A 26,584-nucleotide genomic window follows, 5' to 3' on the forward strand; every position below is an offset into this window, starting at 1 on the left:
ATTCTACTTGTAGCTTTAAATATGTAACCCAGATTTTGAATTCTTCTGGGAGTGGGTGAGTGGGGGATGTGGGCATGCATGCATTTGGTGTATAGTTGGGAAGGAAGAATAGTCTATGAGGTTAACACTACTAGTAGCCATATGGAATCTAAATGTGAGCTTTCTTTGCAGTCCTACTGCCCACATTAGGGTGCCACAGATAACCTGATAGGGATGGGGTGAAGGAAGTTCTATTCTGAACTTTTTGGAGCCCTGAGGAATATTCAATCAATTTTCATTTCAAATTTTCCAAGATAGAAGTAAGTCCTTCAGCACTAGTGGTCAATGTAGGGCATAGCTTCCCTGGTACAATTAGGTATGTGTCATCCCTTGGCTGGTGGCAGGGGCAGGAGAAGAGGAAGCACAAGGATCTTCCTTCACACTCTACCTAGTATTCCAAGACTCACTTTTTTTTCTTTAAATTCTTTTCCCTTCTTCCCTGTCCTCTCATCAGTGGTTACTCTTGGGGTCCTCACCTCATCTCCATTCTAGCCACTTCTTCTTCTTTTTTTTTTAAGAGAGAGAGAGAGAATTTTTTTAATATTTATTTTTTAGTTTTTGGTGGACACAACATCTTTATTTTATTTTTGTGTGGTGCTGAGGATCGAACCCAGCGCCCCGCGCATGCCAGGTGAGCGTGTTACCACTTGAGCCACATCTCCAGCCCTAGCCACTTCTTGAGTCTTGGAAATCTTAAGGCTCTGGTAGGTCATAACTATCTTTGTTCTTGTCATTTCTGGAGATGCATAGGGGAATTCTGATTGCTAAAATCTGTGTGTGTGAGAACCATCCCTGGCCATCTTTAGGGAACACTAGACATCTTGCATTCAGAGAGTTAACTGCTTGCAAATACTTGATGATTGCAAAGATTTTGGGTCTCATTGTGTCTTTGACTCAAATGACAAAGTCCTGTTCTAGTGACCTTTTTTTTTTTTTAAAAAAAAATTTATTTGTTCTTCTTACTTATACATGACAGTAGAGTCTTTTTCACATATTTATACAAACATGGCATATATTTTATTCTAATTATAATCCCAGTCATGGGGATGTACATCATGTTGAGTTTCACTGTGGTGTATTCATATATGTACATAGTAAAGTTGTGTCAGATTCATTCCACCGTCTCTGTTTAACAAAGAACTCTAAAACTTGGTGACTAAAAAAAATATCCTCCCTATTTATCTTGCTCATAACTCTGTAGTGTGTGCAGGGTTCGGCAAAGATGATTCATAGTTACTATATGATGTCTGGGACCTCAGCTGTTGAAAGGTGTGCTGTCTTCTCTGGGTCTTTCTTGCATATGGCCTCAGGGTAGGTAAACTTACATGGGGTCTCAGGATTTTCACAGCGAGTGTTCCAGAAGATCAAGGCAGAAGTTGCAAAGATTTTTTTTTGACCTCACACTGAAGTCATGTAGTATGACCTATACTGTATTTCATTGGCCACCTGAGATCAGCCTTGATTCAATCTGGGAAGAGGCTACACAAAAGGAAGAACATCAGGAGGTAGGTATCATGGGGAACCATCTTGGAGGCTGGATACTACAGTCTCCTTCCATTCAACTTAAAAAGGCAAACTGATGTTTTAAAAATGCAAATTGGACACCATTGTACTAAAAATAATTCCCTGGATATGGCTCAGAAAGAAGAGATCAGGACACATGTTTTCTATGCTCCTTCCAGCCACTGTGTTGTCTTTATTATATGGAAAATTCAATTAGAGGCAAAGAGCATTGATACTCTGCATTCACTGTTACAGAAAGGCAGTTGTGTGGGCTTTCAAAGAATCCATCTTGACTCTATCCACCTGGGTTTGCCTGTTGTTTCAGAAAGGGAGGAAACTCTGGATGCTGGCTTTAAAATGAGAGTAAGGCATCCAAACTACTGTGAAACCAGCAGCCACCCCATCTCAGCTCCCAACTTCATGCTGAGCAGTAGCAAAAGAAATAAATGGAGACTAATGATGCTTTGGTTTGAGAAATAATGCTTACATGCACAGGATGCATCCACTTAAGTCTTTTAAAAACCAATTATTCTAATGATTTTATTGCTCTGTAACAAAATAAACCAAACTGACATTGATTCCAAGGTCATTGTGAATTGAAGTTTAACCGTGTGAATGACTTCTAGGATGCAAGTGTGAATGCTAGGAGGAGGCTTGAGGAGGAAGGCATCACAGTATATTGTATTCTTGTAAACATTAGTACAAGTACAGAGTAATAGAGATTCTAGACTCCCCTTGATGATGCTAAATAGGCCCCAAATTCCTCTGCTTTCAGAGGGATGAAGCATTAAGGATTCCTTTCTATTGTATGCCTGCTGGGGTATGATATACTGACCTAAGAAAAAATGTGTTCCAATTTCTTCTAATATGCTGTTATTGGTTCCCCTCCCTGTTCCTGGTTCCCTGCAAGATGAGCTCCACCTCCAAAATAGATTCCTACAGGATGGCATAAGGGGAAAATGCTGTCCCCAATACAGAGGCTATAAAATGAAAATGGATGCTTTTCTCCACATTCTCTCTCCCAGCTCCCTATCCTTTGGGAAAGGACTTTATAACTGAAAGGACTGTATCATCCTCAATAAATAAGGGATTTTTGTCCCCCTTACCCCCAATGCTCCTCGCTGCTTCTATCTGTGCCTCAGATCTGGTTATCTTTATTGGTAACCAGAGCAGCCAGGACTGCCTGTAAGCAGCCCTCAGATCTTTGCCATTGGTGCCAGGTCAACTCAGCCCTCACATCTGATGCACGTCACCAGGACTGCTGGGAGGATTGAGGAGAAGGAATAATCCCTGGAACGCTGGGAGCTGTAGTCTCCGCAGAGAGACTGACTGCTTGGAGTCTGAAGTGTGATGATGCTGATTGGGCAGTACTGGGAACAAAGGTCTGGAACCAGAACAACACTCGGTTACACAGAACTGAACCTCGCGCTGGGGCCACACCATAGACTGGAGCACCCTCCAGCCGGTTGACTTACACCACACGGGCAGGGAAGGAGCCGAGTCCTGGGGAAGCTGTGGCCTAGGGCCCTGCTGCCCCCCAGGTATGCTGGCCGAATCTCAGCCTCATCCCCACCTCTAGCAGCCTGGATGCGCTTTGTGTTGGGCCCTCTGCTGCTCTACAGTCTCAGATCCTCCAGTCTTGTCTCCCTGTTTCCTGGGTGGGGGGCCGGGTCAGTGCGACAGCTCCTCTGGGTGGACACAGTGAGATGAGCAGACGGCATCGGCATCGCAGCAGAGCTGGTCTGCTGCACAAGGAGGAGGGGTCAGCAATCAGACATTTTCCAGGACATCGAGGGGGACAAGGCCTCTCTTCTTTCCACTGAGCACTCTGATAAAGCCGTCTTGTTCTTCTTCTGAAGTCACACAGATCTGAGGTCCCAGGAAGAAGAAACAAAAGACTAGTGTCAACAGGAAAGAAGCAAGAACCTGCAAGTCACTGCTGCTTGAGGTCATGGGAACACCAAACCAGGAGCAAGAAGGGCTCAGGCCGGGTGATGGTGGAGTGTGGGGGAAAAAAAATGTAAACAGTGTATCTCAACATCATGTACATCCACAAGACTGGGATCCTCATTAGAGTAAGATATATTCCATGTTTGTATAATGATATCAAAATAGATTCTAATGTCATATACAACTAAAAAGTACAAATAAAAATTTAAAAAAATGATAAAGACCATCAGCCCAGTTTCCACACATACACACCAAAGTTAGGTGAAAATCTGGCTTTGGACCTAGGGCGGGACAGTAAATACTTTCTGGGATTCAGTTTTATGAATGAGGATCAATAAAATGGAGCTTAACTATACTGTGACAGAGTGAGAAAATAAAATACTAATTACAGAGGCTGGCAAGTGGAGTGCAAGTTCTTAATACATTATTTTAAGGAACCAAAATGATAGCTGTCATTCAGAAGGTTCCTATCATGTGCCTGGAATTTTATAGGTGCCTCATATAATAGCAGGAAGTCAAAGACAAATATTTCATTTCTATCTCCAGGCAAATAGACAGTAATATCTCCTGTATTCCAAAATAAGGCATCTGTGTTTGACTTAACAAGTTGGTGGCAAAAACCCACTTGGGGACCTTTGACACTCACCACTTGCGGCTCCTGAAGGGCACATAGAGGTGGATGTAGCCAGGTGTAAATTAGAAGAGGTTTTTGAAGAGAGCTGTCAGTGTGTTGTGAATGGCTCCCACCTGACCTGCTTCTGTGGGTGGGGAGCTCTGTCTTAGGTTGGATTCCCAAGAAACAGAGCTGAAGATAGGGAACCTTGTGCAGTGACTTACTGAGACGGTGCTCTTAGGAGATAGGATGAGAGGGCAGCAGGATGGGACGAGGGAATGAGTCAGGCAAGGATGTAGACTCAGCGGGGGATGATTCTGGCCTCACCTCACATGGGCTCTGGAGCATGGGTTGCACCACAGTGTGATCTCACTTTGAAATAGGGGGTCTGACCTTTTGGGCCCCATGCCAGTAAGTCATTGGCCACTGGCTGATGTGGGACATGAGAGGCCCATCCTACAAGTGGGGCCTCATTGGAGAAGGTAGAAGAGTAGTTAGCAGCCAATACAGCAACTGGGATATGGGTGAAAGGTTATTAGTGAAAGGGATGTGGACAGGGGTCCAATAGCCAGAGTGGGCTGTTCTTGTCACAAAGAGCAAGGGGCTTGAATGGGAAACTTAAAGAGCTTGATTTGTGAACTCTGGGGCTTAGGACACACAATGGACTGGTATCTAAGTCATGTTGTTTTGGAAATCTGCTGTGTAAGAAACTTCATGGGAAAAAGGTTCAGACAATTTAGGGAGCTAATTGGTAAGAGCAGAAAATAGCTGTTTCACCAAGACCAGATGTGGGTTATGCGTGAGAGAAATAGCCCAGGGGTCATGTTGGATCATGCCAGATCCTGATTGGGTAAGTAAACTCCCCAAAGAAGGTGTACCACCCGAATTTCAAAAGCTGAGACCTGTCATTGCCCATGCCAGAAACACAGCAGGGGAGAGACCCTGTGATGGGCAGAGAGCATATGACCTGAAAGAATCCACAAAACATGCTTCAAGAGAAGGATTTACCTTTAATGTCTCTTGCCAAAGAGTAGGTCTTTTTTCTTACCAAAGTGTGCCCAAATCCCACCATCCTAAGGATAAGTCTAGCCAGTCAGCAGCAATGAGAACTGGAACGTCTGCCCACTTGTGCAGGCTGTTCTATGTGCTTACTGAAAATCTGTTCAATTTAAATATTGGGTATGATTGTACATCTTGGGTACAGCTGGGAATACAGACATTCACTGAGAACCTCACCGATAATGAGTGCAAAGGCCAGATCGGCTTTGTTCACTGATTATCACTGTGGAGAAGGCTTACAAACCGACAATAAAAAAAGCAATTAACATTTTTTGAATGGATTCATGTAGGAAAGGGCACTAATGGGAAAACACATGTCAACCTGATGTAGCCTAGGTGATAAGAAAGACTTTTTTAAAGAAGTAACATTTAATCAGAGAGGGGGAGGGCCGGGTATTGTGGAAAGGAAGAAAATGAGAATACAATATGAATAAATTCTAGTATCAAGAGACTTTAGAACTTTGGAGTAATTGAAAAAGTTCAATGTAGCCACAACAGAGAGATAGAAGGGATGAGAGGTATCAGAGGAAGCCAGAAATGCTGTCAGGGTCTCAAATGTGCAGGAAATGCAAGCCATGCTAGGCTCTGCCAAGCTCCTTAGCTCATCTTCTGATCTATCTCATCGACTGGAACTGGGTTGCAAGCCAACTACTGAAATAATCACTGACAAAAAAGAAGGAGACCACTTCAATCAATTCATTTAGGATTGCCAGAATCATGTAAGATCTAGGTGGAGAGCAGAATAAAACTGGGCAAAGGGCAAACATGACTGTTGGTATTAACTAGTAGGGCATTAAAGGGTTTTAAGTGGAGAAATGAGATGCAAAATTTAATTTAAAACACTTTTTTTTCACCTTCTCTCCCAGTCCTGCCCCTCCTCTCCTCTTTTCTTCTCTTGCCTCCTGTTCTTTCCCCACCCTCCCTTTTTCTCTCTAGCCAGAAGATTTCCTAAGGCCAAGACAAATTTTCTTCCCATACCGCTAAATCCTAACCTGGTCAGCAAGCAGTGCAGACCCAACGTGGGTGCATCAAGTATGGAGCAGCAGTGAGCTGGATACCTCAGTTCCAAAATAGGTAGCACATGTACAGAGCAGAGGCATCCCCACTCATGGTACACCATCTCCAGGCAGCCCAGTGCTTGCCTACCCTCAAGCTCAGCTATGCATCTGAGATGTTGCTTTCCTAATATGGAACAGAGACACTTCATGGTCTTCTGACTTTCAACGACCCCATTTCTTTCTAAATCTTGTTTCCCAGAGCATAGACTCTTCCCTTGATTGGAGGTCCCTGTTTTGGAGTTAAACTTTTAACAGTTAATGCTCAATCTTGATCTTCAAGTCTTTATTATTATTATTGTTATTATTATTATTTTAAAAACACTCATGTCTCTACTGTGATTTTTCATTGTGATGGACACTAAACTAGACTCAGACTAATCCACACATCTTTTCAGCTGGGAAAATTTAGTTCTGCATTGATCACTGTTTGTTCTAGTGAAACTAGAGAAATGGGGGTGGACTATCTACTAAATAGTCCCCTAAAAAGAGGTGCATTAAGAAGAAAATCTTTTTCCTTTTCTGAAAGGGATTCATCGAGTGCCTGCAGCCATTTGAGATCTGTGGCAGAGGTGGCTAACATCTGAAGAATAACAGAACAAAAGGGTTGAAGAATTTAGATCCCTGACCATGTAATCAAGGCTGCCGAATTACTAACTCACAAATCACCCGGTAGTAGACCCCACTGAGAGTGAATCAGTTTGAGTTTTGCAACCTAAGGTATGGATTCATTTGCAATTAGTGTCATAACTCGTTACCATAAACATAGTCACATTAAATAAATAAATAATGTTGTTATATTAGTGCTTTAGGTCTTATTTCAGTGAGTTTGGCTGGTTTTGCCGCTCTGGGCTTCACAGGGCCAGAATCAAGGAGTCAAGAGGGCCCTATCCTTCTGTTTCCTATTTGTCTAGGAAAGGATTCAATTCCAGGCTCATTTCAGTTGTTGCTGAGCTCAGTTCCTGGTGGATGTAAGAATGAGATATGTTTCCTTTCAGGCTTCAACCAGTGGCCATCCAGCCTCAGCTTCTAGGCACAGCCTGCATGCCCTGGCTTGTGGCCCCTTCCTCCATCTTTAAATCCAGTAATGATGTGTTGAGTTGTTTCTCTCACTTACCCCTGTGTTTCTCTTCTCCTTTGCTCTTTTCTGTTGCATCTCCCTGCCTCAACCAGGCACACTTCTAGGTTTATAAGGGACCAAGTGATCAGATCTGGCTTACCTAGACAGTCTAGGCTAGCTCCCCATCTGAGAGCCCACAACCTGAATCACATCTGCAGAGGGCCTTGCACATGAACTAGGGGTTGGTTTTCTGTTACTGCTGTAACAAACTGTCACAGATTGGGTGGCTTTAACAAACAAACAAAAAAGGTTTCCTCTTGCAGTTCTGGAGGTCAGAAGTCCCCAAATCAAGGTGTCAGCGGAGCCATATTCCAGCCCTAAAGGGTCTCAGGGGATGCGTTTTCACGTCTTGCTCAGCTTCTGGAGTCTCCCTGCGTTCCCTGACTCACAGATGCTTCCTCCATCTTCACAGCCATCTTCACCTCTCTCTCTGGCTTCCACTGTCACATCTCCTCTGGCCTTCTTGTCTTCTTCTTGTAAGAACCTTTGTGATGATATGGAGCTCACCCAGATGATCCAGGATAATCTCTCCATCACAAGATCCTTAACTTAAGCACATCTACAGACTTCTTTTTGCCACATAAGAAAACAAAAGTTTTATGCGTCAGGAGATGGGCAGCTTTGGGGAGCAGTTATTCTGTCTATCATAAGATGAAAGCACCAAAAATATTGCAGAAAATAAGCACTTATGTCCTAAAAGACAACTCATTCTTTGATGAAGTGGGTTGAAGAAAGACTTGCCCTCCATGAGATGAGGGAAGAATTTCTTAAGTTGAAGAGATGATCTAATAAAATGCAAAGAAATATGCTGTATCCAATGGGGGGGGGCGGACTGAGAAGACTACAAGGAAGTAAGGACCACATTAAATCTAGAAGCAACGGAAGATTGATCTGTAACTTTGGAAAATTAAAGTGGAAACTATCTTGAAACATTCTCTTAGGAGGAGGGGAGAGATAACAAGTGAAAAATGATAAAGAGAATAAACCTATAAGGGAAATATGGTAAAACAGAGATGATCTAACCGAAGAATTGTTAAGCCTCTGAAGGTTGAAGCACTAAGATCAAAAGGCAAATGATAAATTGAGGAAAATGTTGGCCACATAGATCAGGTGTAAATATTCTTAAAAAAGAGAAAACTTTATAAAGGTTAAAAAAAAAGAAAGAAATTACACACATGCCAAATAGATATGCAATAAAATTTTAACCTGTCGATTCAGGAAATGCAGGGTAACAAAATAGCATTCATCCATCAAAATGACAGATATCAAATAGTCATGTTCAATTCTGGCAAGGATATGTTGACCTGAATATTCTCATAAACAGCTGGTGTGGGTGTAAATTGGCATAAACTTTCCAGAGGCAATTTGGCAGTATGTAAAAGAAAACTTATAAAAGTTATATTGTTTTCTTATATATTCTAAAGTATATCCTGGGGAGAAGGATTTAAGTTTAAATATGATCATTGCAGTTATCAATAATAGTTTAAAGATATAAAAACTCTGAATATCCAACAATAGGGCTTACTGAAATACATTCTTGTATATCTAGATGAAGGATTGACAAACTTTCTCTGTAAAGAACGAAACAGTAAATATTTTGGGCTTTGTAGGCAATATGGTTTTTGTTGCAATGACTTGGCTCAGTGTAGTGAAAGCATCCAAGGACTGTCTATATTTTATACATGTCTATTATCTATATGAATGAGTACAGGTACATTCTAGTAAAACTTTATTTAGAAAAGAGAGCAGGTCAGATTTGGCCATAGTGTGCTCCACTGATCTATAAAATCTGTTAAAAATTGTGTTTTGATGACCATATATTGACTACCTTTAACAGAATGTGAAATTAAAATATGAATTGAAAGGATAGCTGGGTATGAAATATGCCCAAGGATTTATGTTAATATTATCTTCATGATTGAATTGCTTGTGGTCACTGTTTTCTTCTATCTTTTCAAAATATTATTTAAAAAAATTTCCCATAATTTTAGTTTTAAGATCTAAAAATTTTCTAGTCTTTCTTAAAAAAAATTTATAGATCACAAAGAATAAAATAAAGTAGTTCTATAAGTATGTTAGAACTGACTGAATTTAAAGAAATGGTATTTCAAGTTGATTTAATTAAGGTATTTTTAAGTTAAAAAATGAGGAAAATATACTCATGTCAATGCAAACTCTGTGCTCATAAAAAATGGATGACTTAATTCTATTTGGAAACAAGAGCTCTGTGAGAAATCATACAGTAACTGTGAGACACATTGACCCTAGAGGCAGAAATGTGATTGAATAAAAAAAGATGCATTGCATTATTTTCCAAATCAAATTTCTTCTATTTTCCTGTTAGTATCCATTTCTCACTTTATATTTTTAGAGTTATAAATACCCTAATGACTATTTTTTGGTGCTTAATGGGTACTTTTGGGTGGCATTAACCATTGCAGATGAATTCTCTGCTTGGCTTTACTATGAGTGACTGTGGTGGTGAGGAAATGACCTTTAAGCACCTGTGGTGTCCAGACACTGCTGAGGCTTTATACAGGTGACCACAGTTAACTCTCACATCCACATTTAGAGGGAAGAGGCTACCATGCTGATTTTGAAGATCAGAATGTTAACATTCAGAGGTGATTTTGTCAAAATAACACAAAGTGATCCATTCCTGTGTGACACTGCAATCTGTATTTTCAAATATAACCATATTATATTTCCCCAATTAATGAGTATGTTTTGAAAGCATGCACCTAAAACAACTTAGGACACTAACATGGGGGAAAATTTTGAAATTTGTTTTTAATAATAGATTTAAAAAATAATAATAATAATTATTATTGTTTGGTATTGGGGATTGAAACCAGGGTGCTGATAAACTGAACTACATCCTTAGTCCTTTTAAGACAGGGTCTTGCTAAGTCGATGAGGATCTCACCAAGTTGCCCAGGCTGGCCTTGAACTTGCAATCCTCCTGCCTCAGTCTCCCAAGGCCCTGGGATGACAAATGCAGTTTTCTTTCAAGGGGTTGATCTATTTCACAAATCAGTTCCCACATTAATGACAAAGGTTGAAAAGAGAGAATGTGTGTCAGAGTAACAAGACTTCAGTGTCTTGTTGACCCATATCTAACTGGAAATGACCCTTATCTAAAGGCATAAAGGTCCCTTTAGTTGTCACAGAACAACTAACTATATGACTCAAAGTGAGGTGACGGAAATGAGGGCCATTCCCGAACTTTAGTTTTGATGGGAACACCTGTGGAGTCTGGAAAAGAGACTAATTTCTGCCTTTACTGGAGAAATTCTGATTTAGCAGACCTAGGGTGAGGTTCAGGAGTCTGCATTTTTAACAAAAGATTCTGATCCCCATGTGAGTCTTATTCAGGTTGTCCAAAGACCATACCTCAAGAGACACCTGACAGGCTAAACTGTAGAGGATTATGACATTTTCCTAAAGATATGTGTTATATTTAGGATCTGGAATGCACCCCAAAATCTCATGGGTTGAAGGCATTGTCCCTTGATTATGGCATTATTGAGATAATCCCATCAATAGTAGAAACTTTAGAAGATGGGGTCTACTTGGAGTAAATGGGCCATTGGGATGTCTTTCAAGGGTATATCTTGTCCTCTTCTTGATGTTCTGCCTCACCAAAGACTCAAAATGATCAAACCAAAATGACAGTGGACTGAAACCTCTGAAACCATGAGCCAAAATGCATCTTTCCTCCTTTAGGTCGATTTTCTCGGGCATTTTGTCACAGCAACAGAAAGCTAACACAATATACGCAGACCCATTTGATTCCAGGTTCAGGCTGACATGTTAGGTTGTATCTTGAACATGTCTGATTGAAGAGGCTGGTTTTTTCCCTCATACTCCCACTGTACCCCAGCAATGCCCCAGCCAAAGCCCAATAGATGTCAGTTCAATCATGAAAACGAAGTATGTGGAGAATTCAGGCATGAAGCCCACTCTCAGAAAAACAGTTTTGGGGAATATGCCAAGGAATCCATAGGATGTTCTGCTTCTGGAAATTGATCAACTTGAGCAAATTTTAATTTGCCTTCTGGTTTCACTGATTTGTATATATTTTGATAACATAAAAACAATGCTTAATCTCCAAAGGGGAAGCACAAGATTATGCTGAGAAAAACAATCATACATGCTAGCAAGAATATTTAAAACTTTGCCAATAAAGATGAACATCCTTTCTGAATTTATTTTACTCAAAAGACTTTCTAAATTTTTGGAACAGGAAGGATACAGTTGGGTAAACTTAGGAGAAGTTGAAAGTGTTGGCATGGAATTAAGCTGGGAAAAGTGCCTGCTTGTTTTGTGGGGTGTGTATGGCGCTAGAATTGGGGTCTCAGTCTCATGATGATGATTCCATTGCCTGGAATACAGAATGACTCAATAGGAAGCCCATGTGAGCAAGACTTTGTTTTCACGGGGTCCTCTGGGCCCCAAACATTTGTCTTTATGCCATGTGCCAACCCCAGGAGCCACCAAGGTATATAAGTGGTTCTTTACTGTTCAGACGTTTTCCCACATGGTCTGGAACCCTTGGCTCAGTAGACAGCCTTGATTTGAAGTCTGCAGACCTGTGTTTGCATTCCTGCCTGACCACTTATCAGAGATTTTTGTTCCACTTGCAAGGTATGTTGCCTTGGGGAACCTTTGTTGCCTGTTTTATACAACAAATAATGAATAACTTGCAAAAATCACAAGGCATGAGTACAAGCTCAAAGAAAATGTTGCAGGTACCTAAACTTTATAAATATTATATAATTTATACATGATATGATTAAATAATGGCTAATAAAGATGGTAATATCATTATTAAGACACTATTGAGAGAAAGCCTAAGACAGTATTAATTTGTTCTTTTCTTTTGGTAAATTGGAACTAGAGATAAAAGGTTCTCTTGGAAGGGGCAGACCCAAAACAGGTCATTATAATCCAAAAAGTGGAATAGCCATGAGAGGTCTGCATATACTTTTAGGGGAGGCAGAGTGGTCTGTGGTATCTGCCGGGGTGCAAGGATGTGGGTGTTCCCTAGGTATGCTGTCACTAAGAGGTGTCCCTCAGATGCCACCACTCTGTAGAGGCAGACAATGGGGTCTGCTGTTATCTCTTTGGGGAGTGTGCAGAACTGATATGTTATGGAAACACTAATTGTAGGAAGAATCAACATCACTGGGCAGAAAATACACCAGCACATCCATGGTTTTTGATCTCTTTAAAGAATATATTATGTCCAAAGCAACCAGATAAAAGAGAGGTGGTATAATTTATAAAATGCAGCATGTCCTAAAGTGGGCCTACCATATAAGTAATTTAGATAAAAGTGAAGAATGTCACTTACGAGCAAAACTATAGAACCAGGGCGAAATCATAGAGCTCAGTGACAACATTTCCTAACATCATTAGACAGCATATGCCTCTGGGGGTATTTGTGTTTATATATTGATATAAATAGCAGCTGCTTGCAATGAGTTCTGACAAAGGTGGGATGTGGTGGTGGGTGGTGCTGTTGATAGGGTGTTGCATGTGGGCCAGCCTGCACCTGTGAAGGTGGGGCCCCAGAAAGCCATAGCAACCCTGAGTTCCTTTACATTATTAGATTCAAGAGATTAAGAGTGGATATTTTTAGTTTCCTTCTTTTTAAATTTTTATTTTTTTATAAATTAATGATGTAAAAGTAATTTAAATAGAAAAAAACCCAACCCAATCCTCTCTTTTCCCCCGATATTTATATTAACTTCCAATACCATTGTATCACTGTGTCATTAATATTTAATTTAATGACCTTCACTGGTTATAAACCATCATTTAAGATGGTGATACAATATTTGAAGATCTCTGTTCTCTCTCCTAGGTCTCTTCTCACTTCTCCACAGGGAGGAGATCTGATTTGGCCACATGGGCCAGGGGGTTTGTCACTGTCCATTAAAGCTTCCCCCTGTCTTGCTCCTCCTGGTAGGTCACCAGCCACCTTGTCTCCTTTGCCACTTATGCTACACCTTTTCTTACTCTCTATGCTCTCCTATGGCCACCAGGTGCCACAGGGTCCTGAGATTCAGCTTAGCTCATGGTGGTAGTGGTGATGGTGATGGTGATGGTGAGGAGGGATGGGGCAGGGATATAATAAGGAAGCCTTTGAGGTCCCTAGGTCACAATTGGTACTTCAGGTTCACCATGGTTCCAAGAATGAAAACAGGGCCTCAGACCCCATCTGCATTTACGTCTCTCCTTTTGTGTTTACCTGGGGAGAGCAGTGTGACTAGGGTCCATCTGGGTCAGAATCCTAATATTCGGTCCATTATATTATTAGAATACCATCAAAACTGCTTTGTTTCCTAACATTAGGCCCTAAAGATAGTATTACTATTGGTTTTGGTGCCCTGATTGTTGGATGATGGTTCCTAATTCTCACCATTGTGAAGCAGCACTCTGATGGTTACCTTTTTGCCTCACCCCTCCCCATTACACTATAGAAAGTGGAATTACTGCATCCATGAAATTGAACAGTTTTATATTTCTCAATGCATGGCACCAAATCACCATGCAAAATGAGAGTGCTAATATATCCCAGCATTTATAAAAAAGCTAAGTTTTACTGACCCCATCCCCCACTTTGTTAAAATATGCAGGGAAAATAAAACTCAGAATTATTGGTCTCTTATTTTTAATAACTTTTATTTACTTCAATATAGGGGAAGGAGTAGTTTAACTTCTTTTTTAGAAAAGCTATTCCTTCAAAATTTTTCTTTAGATTTTTTTTCTAGAGATTCTTTGGATAGCCATAAAGGAAAGGAAAATCCTTATTCTTTGAGGGTGTATTGTTTCAAAATGATAAAGATATTTGGAGTCACATGTGGCATGTAAAATGGTTGGTTATGTTGGGTAAACAATGTTTTAAAACCATAAATTAGATATTATAAAGTAATGACTCTGTGTGTGTGTGTGTGTGTGTGTGTGTGTGTATGACTTAGAACCTACCTTTAAAGGCAGTTCTAAAAACATATTCAAGATTTGTTTTGAGTAACTCTATTGGATATAGTTGCATTAAACTTATTCATGCATTTTTCATTTTGTACTTTCTTGTGGGGTCAGTCTCACCATTTTTCACTAGTGGCATACATTGCCAGGGGGAATATTAGAATTATTATATCAAGGACGCAGGAAAAGAGGCAAGCTTTTGAATTCCAAAATTAGAGATTGAAGTCCACTGTGAGACTTCATTGGGAGAGAAAAGAAATGTCTAATTTCATGTTCTAATATATCCTCTCCTAATATAGCCAGAACAATCTTGCAGGTTGGAGCATATTTTTAGCCCTGTCTCAGTTGGAAGAAGACAAAGAGAGGAAGAATAGAACAAAGCCATGTTGTGATGGTTCTATTCCAGGGATGAGATGGGGAAGCCAGATGCAAGCACCTTAAAGACATAGATGCAGAGGGCTCAGGAACACTGACAGTTTCCTGAAGAACTCCAGATCCAACAACAGCACTTGAACAAGGTGGTGACAGACATGTCTAGAGAGCGGTAGGGAGATGTCCAGCACATGGACCTGTGATGGTCCTTGGTCATCTATCTTTTGTCTATGTCTTATGCTATGATGTGAAGGTGTCATGGTCTTCAGGGAACAGGTAGAGGCTTGGAGTCTGAACAAAGAGGCTTAAGAGTACCTAGGATTGGAGACAAATGCAGCGGACCTTGGAATACAGTAACATCCAAGTATTCCCAGGAGAAGACGATGGTACATTTTGGGCACAAACACACAGCCCAAACTAGAGTAGCTGCTCACATGTGTAAGAGTGGTCCCAGGGAAAAGTGCAGGACTCCTCACTGCCACCATGAAGTTGTATGTTCCTCTGGTGAACAGACACCATCAGGTGAACTTGCTAACATTTTGGCTGTGTGTTTTTAGATACTAAGGATGCTGATAAGGTTGAAGTAAGAAAATGTTTTCTCAAATGGAATACTCTATAATTTCATTCATCCCAGTTTTTGTGTATCATCCAAAATGTGGGTTGGTCATACAGGGAGTGTGCATGTGTCTGCTTTACTCACCTGGTTCTCTTTCAGTGTTATCTGCCCCTGCTCCTTACAGCCAATGAAGGTTCTAACACATCTAAAAATCTTCTCGTTTTGTTGTACTCTCTGAACAAAGTTGGCTGGAAAGAAGCCGATCCTGTCTTGAATTTTCCCCTGAAAGGAAAAAAAGGAGACATTCATTTCCATTTGTGACATTTATCGTAATTATAATTACCAAATGATTTTTTTTCCTTTTAAAGAAAGAGAAATACTTGCTTTCCACCAGTCTTCATTGGAATCTTCTAGAAGAGTAATTATGTCTCCTGGCCTAAAATGGAGAATGAATGAGTTGGGTGGGGAAATAGGAGGAGGAAAATCATGAAAAACAAAAGACTTATATGATACTTGAAATCAGTAGTTTTTTTTCCATTAATGCAAACAATCCCACTATAAGTAGAAATAAAATAAACATGACTTTTACCAATTCTTCCTATCCAAGATAGAAAGCAAACACACTTTCTACACTGTATGTAAAAAATAATCCTTATTTTCATTTCAACACATAGATGATCATATTTTCATTAAAAAACTCCAAAATTTAGAAGTCAAGAAGTTTCAAGGTACAATTCCCCCTCTGTCCCACAATTCTCCTCCCATCCTCCCATCCTTAGATGATATGTAGCTAAGTATATGTATTTTTTAAAAAATTATTCTTGTTAGAATACATGTCAGTAGATTGTATTTTAACATGTTGTACATACACGGAATATAACTTATTCTAATTAGGATCCCATTTTGTTTGTTTCTTTTTTTTTTTTTTTTTTTTTTTTTTTTTTTTTTCATTTTGGTGCTGGGGATTGAACCCAAGGCCTTGTGCATGCAAGGCAAGCACTCTACCAACTGAGCTATATCCCCAGCCCCAGGTCCCATTTTGTAGTTGTACATGATGTGGAGTTACACTGGTCGTGTATTCATATATGATCACAGGAAAGTTATGTCCAATTCATTCTGCTGTCTTTCCTATTCCTATCCTCCCTCCCCTCCCTTCCTTTCCCTTTGTCTAATCCAATGAACTTCTATTCTCCCTGCATCCTCTATTGTGTGTTAGCATCCACATATCAGAGAAAACATTCAGCCTTTGTTATTTTGGGTATTTTTTTGCTTAGCGGTAACATCTATAATTAATTGGTCATTCTCTTTATGATCATCTATCTCTTTGTGATCTCTTTATTATCTCCTTGTGATCGCTTTTATTTATCTCTTTATGATCATCTATAAAGTCTCAATAACTTCTTGAAATCTAGCACACTTTTGCGTAGTCCTACTTTGCCTCCTTGCCACTTTGATATTGAGATAATTTGGAATCTTGTCCTAGACTTGCGTGTGTTTGTGTCATTCATCAAGAATGACTTGGGTTTAGCTGAAGACTGAGTGTTTGTGCTGGTTTTGGTGTTGTAGATGTGGTTGTTGTTTGCTATTTCTTGCCTTACCCCCCTGCCCCCGCCAATCCAGGTGTGGGGATAGGTAGAGGAGAGAGAATGTGTGCTTTGACGTCTTTCTCTCAGTACTTGCTGGAGCCTTTACAATCCCAAGACTTACTTTTCCCCTTTGGAAATTTCTGTAAACTTTTCTCTGCTGTATGTTTCACTGTTTTCTCTCATCTTTCCTTCGGGAACTTCTAGTCAACACATGTTGGACCTTTGGGATCCGTCTCCATACCTTTTGTTTTTCTTATATATTTCCCATTTGTTTTTTCTCCCTCTGTATTAAATTTTTTCCATATTTTTATCTTCCTCATCATTTATTTTGTGTCTGGGATCCTCTGTTTTTTATCTAAATACTAAGAATTTTTGAACAAAAAAAGCTAGCAAGTATTTTTCAAGTGTTTTTAGAAAAAAAAACTAATATTCAAGGGTTCTTAGTTGCTGAAATTTCCTTTTTTCTTTCTTTCTTTTTTTTTTTTTTTGTTTGTATTGGAGATTGAAAGATCAAACCCAGGCACTCTATTCACTAAGCTAAATCCCCATCCCTCCCCTTTCTGTTTTTCTTTTGCACTATGATTTCACTGAATTGCTGAGGCTGTCTTTATTATTTTCTGAAAAATATCTGACAGTTGCTTTCTATGATGACTGCAATGTTATAATGGATCTTTTGGGGGAGTATTATATTTTTAAAGACACTATTTCTTTCCTTCATTGAAATTTTTCCTGTAGGATCAGTTGCCCTGACCTTTATCTTATCACTTCTCCTTCATGTCAAAGGATCTTCTTGAACATCTGGCATTTCTTGTTTGTCTCTTTATATTAACGACTGAGATGGAGGCAGGTGGATGTGGCCAGCTGGGTGAGCTTCTCTGCTATTATACCCATCTGGTCTGCTCTGGGTCTCTCTCCCAAGCATGAGGGCTGTCTACAGGTTCTGCTGAAGGGAGTGGGGTGTGCCAAGCAATGCATCTCATTTCCGTAAACTCGAAAATATAGTGTTAAGCAGTCTGGGGTCTCCTCTGCTAGCTCAGTGGGGAAATGAGGAGGTCTTTTCTAACCCTGGTGAGAAAGGTCAGCTTGTTTATTTTCCTCCTAAGTAGAGCTGTCTTTCCTTTTCCTCTGCCCTTTAGAAGGTCTGGAGAGTTATCTCAATATAATTCTTCTTTCTCAGGCATTGGGGCTCACGTGGGAGCTCTCCTTAAGCATGGGTTCCCTTTCTTTCAAATACAGGTATTGGTTTAGATCTGGAGTCAAATGCCATTGCTGCCAATTGCTCATTATAAGCAGTAATGTGGTGGTACAAAAGGTTGGGGCTCTATCAGTTAAATACTACTTCAATAATGCTCTATAACAAACAGTCACAAATCCTAATGGCTCACTCATATACTCATGAGTCCTGGTGCTGGCTGGCTGTTGGCTGGGTGACTTTGCCCTTTCCACTGTTTCTCAGACACCAGGGAACAGCAGACATTCATGGCAATGGCAGAGACTTGGGAGCAGCAATTGGAAACATGCAAACACATGGGCCTCTAAGACTTTGGCTTAAAATAAACACATTGTCCCTCTGCCTCATTTTACTGGCCAAAGCAAGTCACAAGGCCAATCCAGGCTCCAGGGATGGGGTAACAGGTTCCACCTCTGTGTGAAAGGAACTGCAGTCTCATGGGAGAGGGCATGAATATAGGGAGAGATGAAGAATTAGGACCATGAATGCAATCAATCTGCTGCAGACTCCCCCCATGTTTTCCCCTGGATTTTCTCAGTGTCTATTCCAATGTATTCCTACATGTCAAGCTTTTTCCCCCCGGTGTTGTTTGGTTTCTGGACATCTTCACTGTTCTCACCCTAACTACAATTGCTGTAGTCTGCCAGGTGAGTCCCAAGATTCCTGGTTTTTCCTTGGCATTCTTTCTGTTTTCTAAGACTGTTAAGGAAGTATCCTTAAAAAAAAAAAGATATTTTTGGACATTCTTAGGAAATGGAGCAAGAGAGAAAGCAGATTCGTGTGCTCATTTTGCTACTCTGATTCAATCTCCTCTGCTGTCATTTTCAATTCTCAGTTAATATCTATCTTGGTCGGGGATTCTGATATAACAGGCTTATAGCACCTGAAGCATTAAACACAACTGGCATTTCAGTGTTCCGACAGTCACAGTTGTATGCTGAAGCTACAGAAAGCGAGGTGGCTGAAAAATCACTCTTTCCCAGGTGAGGGATTTAATTAAGCAGCAAGGTTGAAAATCAATGTGGAAAAATCTTCTAGGCTCCAGCAGATTTTATTTAACCCAGTAACCTAAGAAACTGTGTGTCAGTATCAAACATGATGACTTGGCTGCTGGTTTGGTAGCAATTGCAAATACATAATAAAGCTGGAAACTGGGGGAGGTACTGTTCCTGAGGGTGAAGGAAGAGACTACTGAACCTGTCCTTGGATTTTATAGTCTAGCTAGAGACTGTAATGGGCCCAGAAGTGAATGGTCCAGAGTGCATGCCCCATGTTAACCATACGTTAGAATATGGCACTTACTGGAATAGAGGCTTTAAGTTTATAGAAATACCAGACATACTCCTGACAGTGAGAGATGGATTCTATCTTGTTTTATAAAAAGCTCCACCAGTGTCAGAAAATTGCTTGGTGAGTGAGTATAGTTAAATGTATTCTTTTTTTTTTTTTGAAGGGAGGGTAACTAGGGATTGAACTCAGGAGCACTCAGCCTTTGAACCACATCCCCAGCCCTATTTTGTATTTTATTTGGAGACAGGGTTTCACTGAGTTGCTTAGGGCCTGGCTTTTGCTGAGGCTGGCTTTGAACTCAGGATCCTCTCAGCCTTCTGAGCTGCTGGGATTACAGGCATGTGCCACTGTGTCTGGCCTCAACCATAATTCTTTATTTTTATTTTTCTGTTTGTTTACCTGATCATCCAGCAAATATTTACAGAATGCAGATTCTGAAAGAGCCATTTTACTAGGCGGTAGGTGAACTATGGTGAATAAAATCCTCACTGGAATGAATATTATGGATACTAAGTAAGTAAATAGTTAACAAGACATTTAATAAATATATAACTAATAACAAATGCATACTGTACATGCATGATCAATGCATACACAATTGTAAATTGTCCCAAGGGCTATGAAGGAAATAAATGGGAGATAGCCATAAAGAATAAAAGTGGCCACCTACTGAGATTAGTCGAATAGTCTAAACCTCTGGAAGAGACAGTTAATACCTCTCTTCACTGCAGGGAGGATCTTTCTCTGGGGCAACAACTGCTTAACATCTGAATGAGCAGACCTGTGGCTGTGGGATTTGTATCCCCCCTGCCTATCCAGGTACCACCTAACAATCTCAGCATTCTTTCCCACTGGCTGCACTCAGAATCCTTTCCACTCTGTAATACTTTTTTTTTTTTTTTTGTAATGTGTTGATCAGTTTTGAAGTCCTACAGGCTGGTTCATTCCCTTCTTAAGCAGCTGATTAAGTCCATACCCTTAGCCACTTCCCTTCCCAAGGCTCTCCCACTCTGGATCATTGTGCACCAGCTTTACCCACCTACCCTGGGGTCGGACCAGACAATGAGGGAAAGGCCTATGCTTTTGAGTCTATAAATTACTCAAATTAGCCCCTCTATAGGGAGCCCAAGCAAACCCCATGGCTTTCCATGCATAAACTGCCCCTGCAGCTCCTGGTGGTTGTTTCCCTGACTCCCAGGCACAAGCCCCATGTGGCTCTTCTTGGCAGCCCTTCCCTCCTAGTCCTTTCTTAACTTAGTTCTCTTCTGCCACGGTGCTGGTGTGCTGTGTTGTGCCACCAAAGAACTAAATTAAAACATTGTGCCAAGCAGCTTTTCATAGAGAGGTGAGCCTTGCCACGGGTCCCTGGGGAGCAGAGGTCTCTAATGCTTGCCATTCTCCTCTGCCTGGTTGTTCTGAGGATGGACATGGCAGTGTGAGACTCTGCCTGCAGCTGTTTCACACTTATGAAACAGAATCTCTTTCCATGGAAAGATCCTTTATTCAGGTTATTACATTTCAGGTATGAGCAAAGTCCTTTTCTGGCCCAACAGTTATTCTCTTTCTTTCAGGTGACTTTATGCTTCTGATCCATTCTATCTAGATTTTGTAATTTCACTCTTTATTTTCAAATTCTTAGGACTAATATGATGAGGCTTCAAATACTTAAGTTTTTTTTTTTTTTTCCTCCCTGTGCTTAATTCAATCAGAGCATTTGAAGCACAGGTCAAAGCTCTGCTTGCACTGCAACCCAGAAATGGACCCAAAGTCAGAATCATACACCATGACCAAAAGTATAATGCAATTCATAATAATAAAAGTATCAATTTTCTATTTTGTGAAAACAGATCAGATCACCACATGGGCTCTTCTCTTTAGCTTTCTTAGTAGCATTTGTCATAGGCCCACAGGAAGATGCTCAGGTTGATTATATCACGATTTATGGGAAATGTTGAAATGGTTAAGGGAACCATGGGTTAGCAGGAATAGAAGCAAAACACCTAAAGCTAACTGTAGAATTATGGCTTCACACTGAGGAGGATACAGTTAATTGCGTGTGACTATGTGTATGCACATGCCAAATAGATGACTGTTGTCTGGGTTCATTTCTCAGCAGTCCCTCTGCATCTCTCCTTTCTCAATTTTCCACATGGGCACTGGGACCCATCTTTTCCATCACCAGATGAATTGGCTTTAGGGACTCCGCAGGTTGTGAGTGCACAGAGTGTGAACAGTGCAGGCAGAGCCTGGCTGGCTGCATGGATACAGATGTTGTATGGCTGGAAGCTCCTAGAGCTGACCTAAGCCCCCACTGCCCAGCCCTTCTCCATTCCCCATGCAGATTCCAGAAGTGGAGACACTGACACTCTCCTGAGCAGGTCACTGCTTCCAAAGAACACCTTCTCCACTGTCTGAGACTTGAGACCTCAGATTGGCTCTACTTGGAGAAGCACAAAGCAGCAAGATCTGGGGTCTTCTTTGCTTTCTAAATGATTTGTGTCATTCCCTACTCTTCCATCTCTGTCTGTTTAGTCAAAGGAGATTATAGGACAGTCAAGTTCATATTTTTTCAGTGCCCATGATATTTTAGCACTGGAATTACAAAGATGAAAAGATTCTCTAAGCCTCAGTTTTCTTAACTCTGAGTGCAATATCATCAAAAAAATTTTTTGAAGACTAAATGCAGTAATATTTTGTACAGCACATTTAGATAAGTCCACAACAGATGGTGTCCATTATTGTCATTAAGTCATAATTATAGGCCTCAGGATTTTGATAATCTCAGAGGATAAGGATGTATAAGCTGGTAATTTATAGTGAGTCTCATCTGTGAATGAGAAACAAATAGTAGCAGGACAAAACCAAGCATGGAATTGATCCCTAACAAAAAAATCTCCAAACACACAAATGTGTTTGCATATCAGCTATCTCATTTATATTTTTATGCTTATGTATTATGCATAATAAATATGTTATGAACTATATTTACTTTGTGATGTTGCTATGTGGAAATCCTTGGCAATGTGAACGATATATGATAAAAATGCTGTTTGCCTCCCAAGCTTGTAATATTTCACTTGAAAATTAGACGATCTAGTGAGCATTGCCCTTTACAAAAAAAAAAAAAATTTTTTTTTTTTTTTTGAGTCAGACTCTTGCTATGTTGCTGAGGTTGGCCTTGCACTGGGATTCAGACTGGGGTTGCAGACTTGTACCACTGTGCCAGGCTGCACTATCTTTCAAGTGAGTGTTCCAGTATGTTTTTGGCAGGGGCAGTTGTTTAATGAGAGTCTTTGACTTTGACTTTAGTGGCTTCAGACCCTGGTCTGTGGTGTAATTCAGAGTTTTGGAAAAGCTTCTCCTTGTTTTCATGTTAACCCCTGCCCTCTTACCCCTCCACTCTAGGTAGTTACCACAAGGGTATATCTGGGACCAGGAGATGGACATAGTATTCCAGTTTGTAGGTGACTGATTGCAATGGTGACATCGGCAGGGTTGAAGAGGACAAGCACATAACCCGGAGGGGGACCGAGGTATTCGCTGAGTGAAGTGGACATTTTTCATACAAGTAAACAGATTCCGAGAGACTCTTCTGCTTGGATTCAAGGTTTGAATCCATGATTAACTCTACTAAATCAAGCTTCCTCTGGTACTACTTGTGCCTTGTCAAAACTCATCAGAACTGCTCAATTTACACTGCAGGCATTGTGGGCCATCATTAATAGGTCATACCCTTTCTCATTCATTAGACAAAAAGAATCCCAAATCGAGCTTACAGCAAGCATCATTGCTCAGCCCAAACAGATGTCCTAATGGGAAAAAGCATCAGGGCAAAGCCAAGTTAATAGGAGCAAAAAAAGGAATTCAGTCAAATGGCTTCATTAATTTTAGAACTACTGCTTAAATTTTCACTGGACCCATTTCCAAATTTGCATTATCCCGGTCCAGATCTTTTACAATTTGGGCACATGAGTAGAAGGTAACCAGTATGAACTTTGCAGTATGAGTTTGTCTTACGTTGATATTTGTAAGACTCTTTGCAACTTTCCCAAGTCCATAGGCCAGCTAGAGTATTCAGCTGAAGGACCATTTGGAAGGAATTTGGTAAATGTTCTTGAACTGTCATGGATCACGCTCTCCAGAACCTAATTGAGAGAGGCATTTGAGTGAGCGGGAAGCTGCTAACCACATTAGTGACATTCGGGAAGATCTGGGTTTCTTGACATAGAGCAGCAGCAGAACATAATATGCATCAGAGACTTTCCTCAAATAGCCTTAATTGCATTTTGATGTCCTGGTGACTGTGAAGATTATTTTTAAATCAAATTGGTGCATTAGAATTACATTTAGCTTTAATTAAGTTGATGCATTTGCCAAGTAGTAATGTACTTAGAGAACGGGAACGAGACACCAATGGAGTGTTTTTCTGCCTTACTCTGTCTCAGGGGGCCTTACTTTCTTATTTTATGGAGGGTTTAGGAAACCTTGCAAGGTGAAGGACATTAGAATGTAAGTCATTGGCCAAAAACCAAACCCAGACCTGGGCACGGAGTATCAACAGAGAATCAGGAAACCTGCCTGAGTTCTGGTTTTGTGTCTGCCGCTGGCCCACTGCATATCTTTGGATCAGTCACAATTGTTCTCAAATCTGGCAGACAATCAGAATCCAGGACAGCATTTAACCATGCAAGTGGGGTTTAACTCTGTAGGTCTAGGTGGAGCCCAGGAATCTTGATTTTAGTAATATTTCCAGGAGATTCTTATGGCTTGTAGCTAGAGACTTTACCATGGTAACCAGAGTTTTCTCCTAGTCTTTGCTTTGGTAACCTCACAGTTTTGCTAAAAGAACTCAAGGGGATGCTGGGGGAAAAAACTGTGAAAGACTTTGCAATGGGCAGAAATATTACTGCTCTGGTGACCTGTCTAATGTACCCTTTTAGGTTAATTTCTCCTCTTCCAATGCCTTTATTTTACATCTCATGAGAACTATAGAAAACTGATAATAATGAAAATCATTCTTGTGCATAGAAATGCAAGTGAGTTGTGTCTGGTAGAATCTCATCAGTTATTATCCCACGAATGTTGACCAGTTTTGCATCTGCTTGTAAATCCACATCTGCATTCCTCATTGCCTGCAGATGTGTGATGCACTGAATTCTCCCTTGAACCAGGTGTGGCGTCTTACTGGTTCTTTCATCATTTAATTAGTTAAATAAAAATTTGACATGTGTTCATTTTAAATTTGCATGAGAATCATGATTTTATCTTAAGAATTTCTCCTTTAACAGAAGTGACATTTTATGAACACCCTACAGATCACAAGATTCCTGGCCTTAACCACACTACTGTAAAAAGTAATGTGAGCAACCTAGTGGGATAAATTAATATACTGCCTAAAACCACTGACTAAAGAAGAATTGAGACAGGATGGATAAAGGGTCAACATTTCACTTCATATTTCAAATTAGCTAGTGGAGAAAATTTTGAATATTATCAATATAAAGAAATAATAAATGTTTAAAGTGATATGCCAATTACCCTGATCAGATCAATGATGTTGTATACACTTATTGAAGTATCACAGGGTATCCGCCAAATACATACAATTATGTGTCAATTAAAAAAATAGGTCTAACTCCTTACAAAAAAAATTATTAACTTTTTCAGAAAGGAAATCTACCACAATTGACATAAGATGGAAATTGTGGGTCAGAGAGAGACTCCCTGGGTTCCAACTCTGAACTTCTACTTTCTATGTGTGAGATCTTAGGCTCAGTTCTCCCACCTTACCTCCCAAAAGATTAAGAACCATAAATTGTCTCGCTGGGAGATGAACTAAACAGCCAGGTGTCCATTCACTAAGCATCACCAAGTTCTAAGGCAGTCTTTCCAGAATCAAGACTGAAATGGAAATAGTTATCGAATAGACTCCTGCCCCTGCAATTGACTTCACCACCTTTTTCTGGAATGGGGTGTGCATTTGATTCTCATGTGGTACCTCTTAAAGTAATTCCTTGCTCTGAAGTTTAACCCAATGTTCCTTACCCTCTCCTCAAGGGAAAGGGGTTCACAGACACATTGACCTCTCTTCTTCTGGAAGCTCAGTGCTGATGTGGCCTTCTTGCAGAGCCTTCCCTGAGCCTCCAAGCCTGCTTCAATGCCCCTCTGGGCACCTATCACTCCTTACAATACCTCCCACTGGATTATAACTTCTTGTCCTCTGCTGCTCCTAACCCTGTGACCCCCTGGAGCTCTTTGAGAACGAATCCTGGAAACAGCCATACAAGGGTTAAAAACAATTTTAAGTTGTGCTTTGAGAAAAGTGGGAAGGGTTGAATTCAGGCTATCATATCTCCAGAGGTTCTTGCAAATATTAGCTAAGGAGACCTGTGATTGCTTTCATTGACTCATTCATGGAAAATGAGAGGCTGCTTCCAAGAGTTTGGGGATTCATGAATCTAAAACCTTATTTGGGGTTTATACATTTTCCATGAACCCCCTTCCCCCAATTTAGGTGTTCTAACTTGCACTGAAGGGGCAATTAAGTTGTATCCTTTTTAGAATCTGCTAATATTGGGGAAGCAATTTCTGCTGTAAGCTCAATAAGCCTTCTTATCTTGTCCTTTTTCCCCATTATGAAAAATGGCCGTTATCATATAAATCTGGGAAGAACTAATAAAAATGAAAATGACTTAGATGTGGAAAGTTGAAATGGACTCTTAGGAATAGGCATCTTATGGCACTAAAATATGCATTTTAACCTTTTAAGATGCATTAAGCGTTTGTGTTTACTTGGAGTTATTTATATCTGCTAATTATTTACATGAAATATCAACACAGCAAAGGGATAGAAGTTTTCCTTGTTATTTGAAAGACAAGGTGCCTTGGTGAGAATAAGAAGTCATGAATCTCTATTTTGCAGCCTTCTGAATCCCCAAACAGTGAGGATATTGGGACTAGTTACTTGCAAGCGCTGAAGGCAGGGTTTACTTTCACCATAAAGCTAAGCATGGGTTATCAAGCAGTGTCTAATGATGCTTGTGTGTTTGTGTGTGTGCATGTATGAATAAATGTGCGTTTGTGTATGTACAAGTATGTGAATATGTGTATGTATGTGAGGGTGTTGCTGAATTTGTGTGAATCAACTGTGATGGTGAGTGTGATTGGGAGAGTTTGTGCATATGTGAGTGCATTGTACACCTACACACCCAGATGGG

General features: G+C 40.4%; 1 protein-coding gene across 4 annotated transcripts in view; it reads right to left on the reverse strand.

Annotated features, from left to right (window-relative positions):
- Positions 1-1,076: 1,076 nt before the first annotated feature.
- The window catches only part of Stac (SH3 and cysteine rich domain), a 141,184-nt gene continuing 115,676 nt past the window's right edge, over positions 1,077-26,584 (reverse strand). For 3 of the 4 annotated variants that reach the window (XM_048795522.1, XM_048795525.1, XM_015489525.2), the window contains 3 exons: positions 15,645-15,696; positions 15,405-15,542; positions 1,077-3,411 (listed from right to left, as the gene is read on the reverse strand). In XM_048795522.1, the coding sequence (XP_048651479.1) occupies positions 3,313-3,411; positions 15,405-15,542; positions 15,645-15,696 (289 nt within the window). In that variant the 3' untranslated portion in view covers positions 1,077-3,312. The remainder of the gene's footprint in view (positions 3,412-15,404; positions 15,543-15,644; positions 15,697-26,584) is intronic. The other variant, XM_048795523.1, reaches the window with a different exon arrangement.

This window comes from Marmota marmota, unplaced genomic scaffold (assembly GCF_001458135.2).
Source record: "Marmota marmota marmota unplaced genomic scaffold, marMar, whole genome shotgun sequence".
In the NCBI taxonomy this organism is placed as follows: domain Eukaryota; kingdom Metazoa; phylum Chordata; class Mammalia; order Rodentia; family Sciuridae; genus Marmota; species Marmota marmota.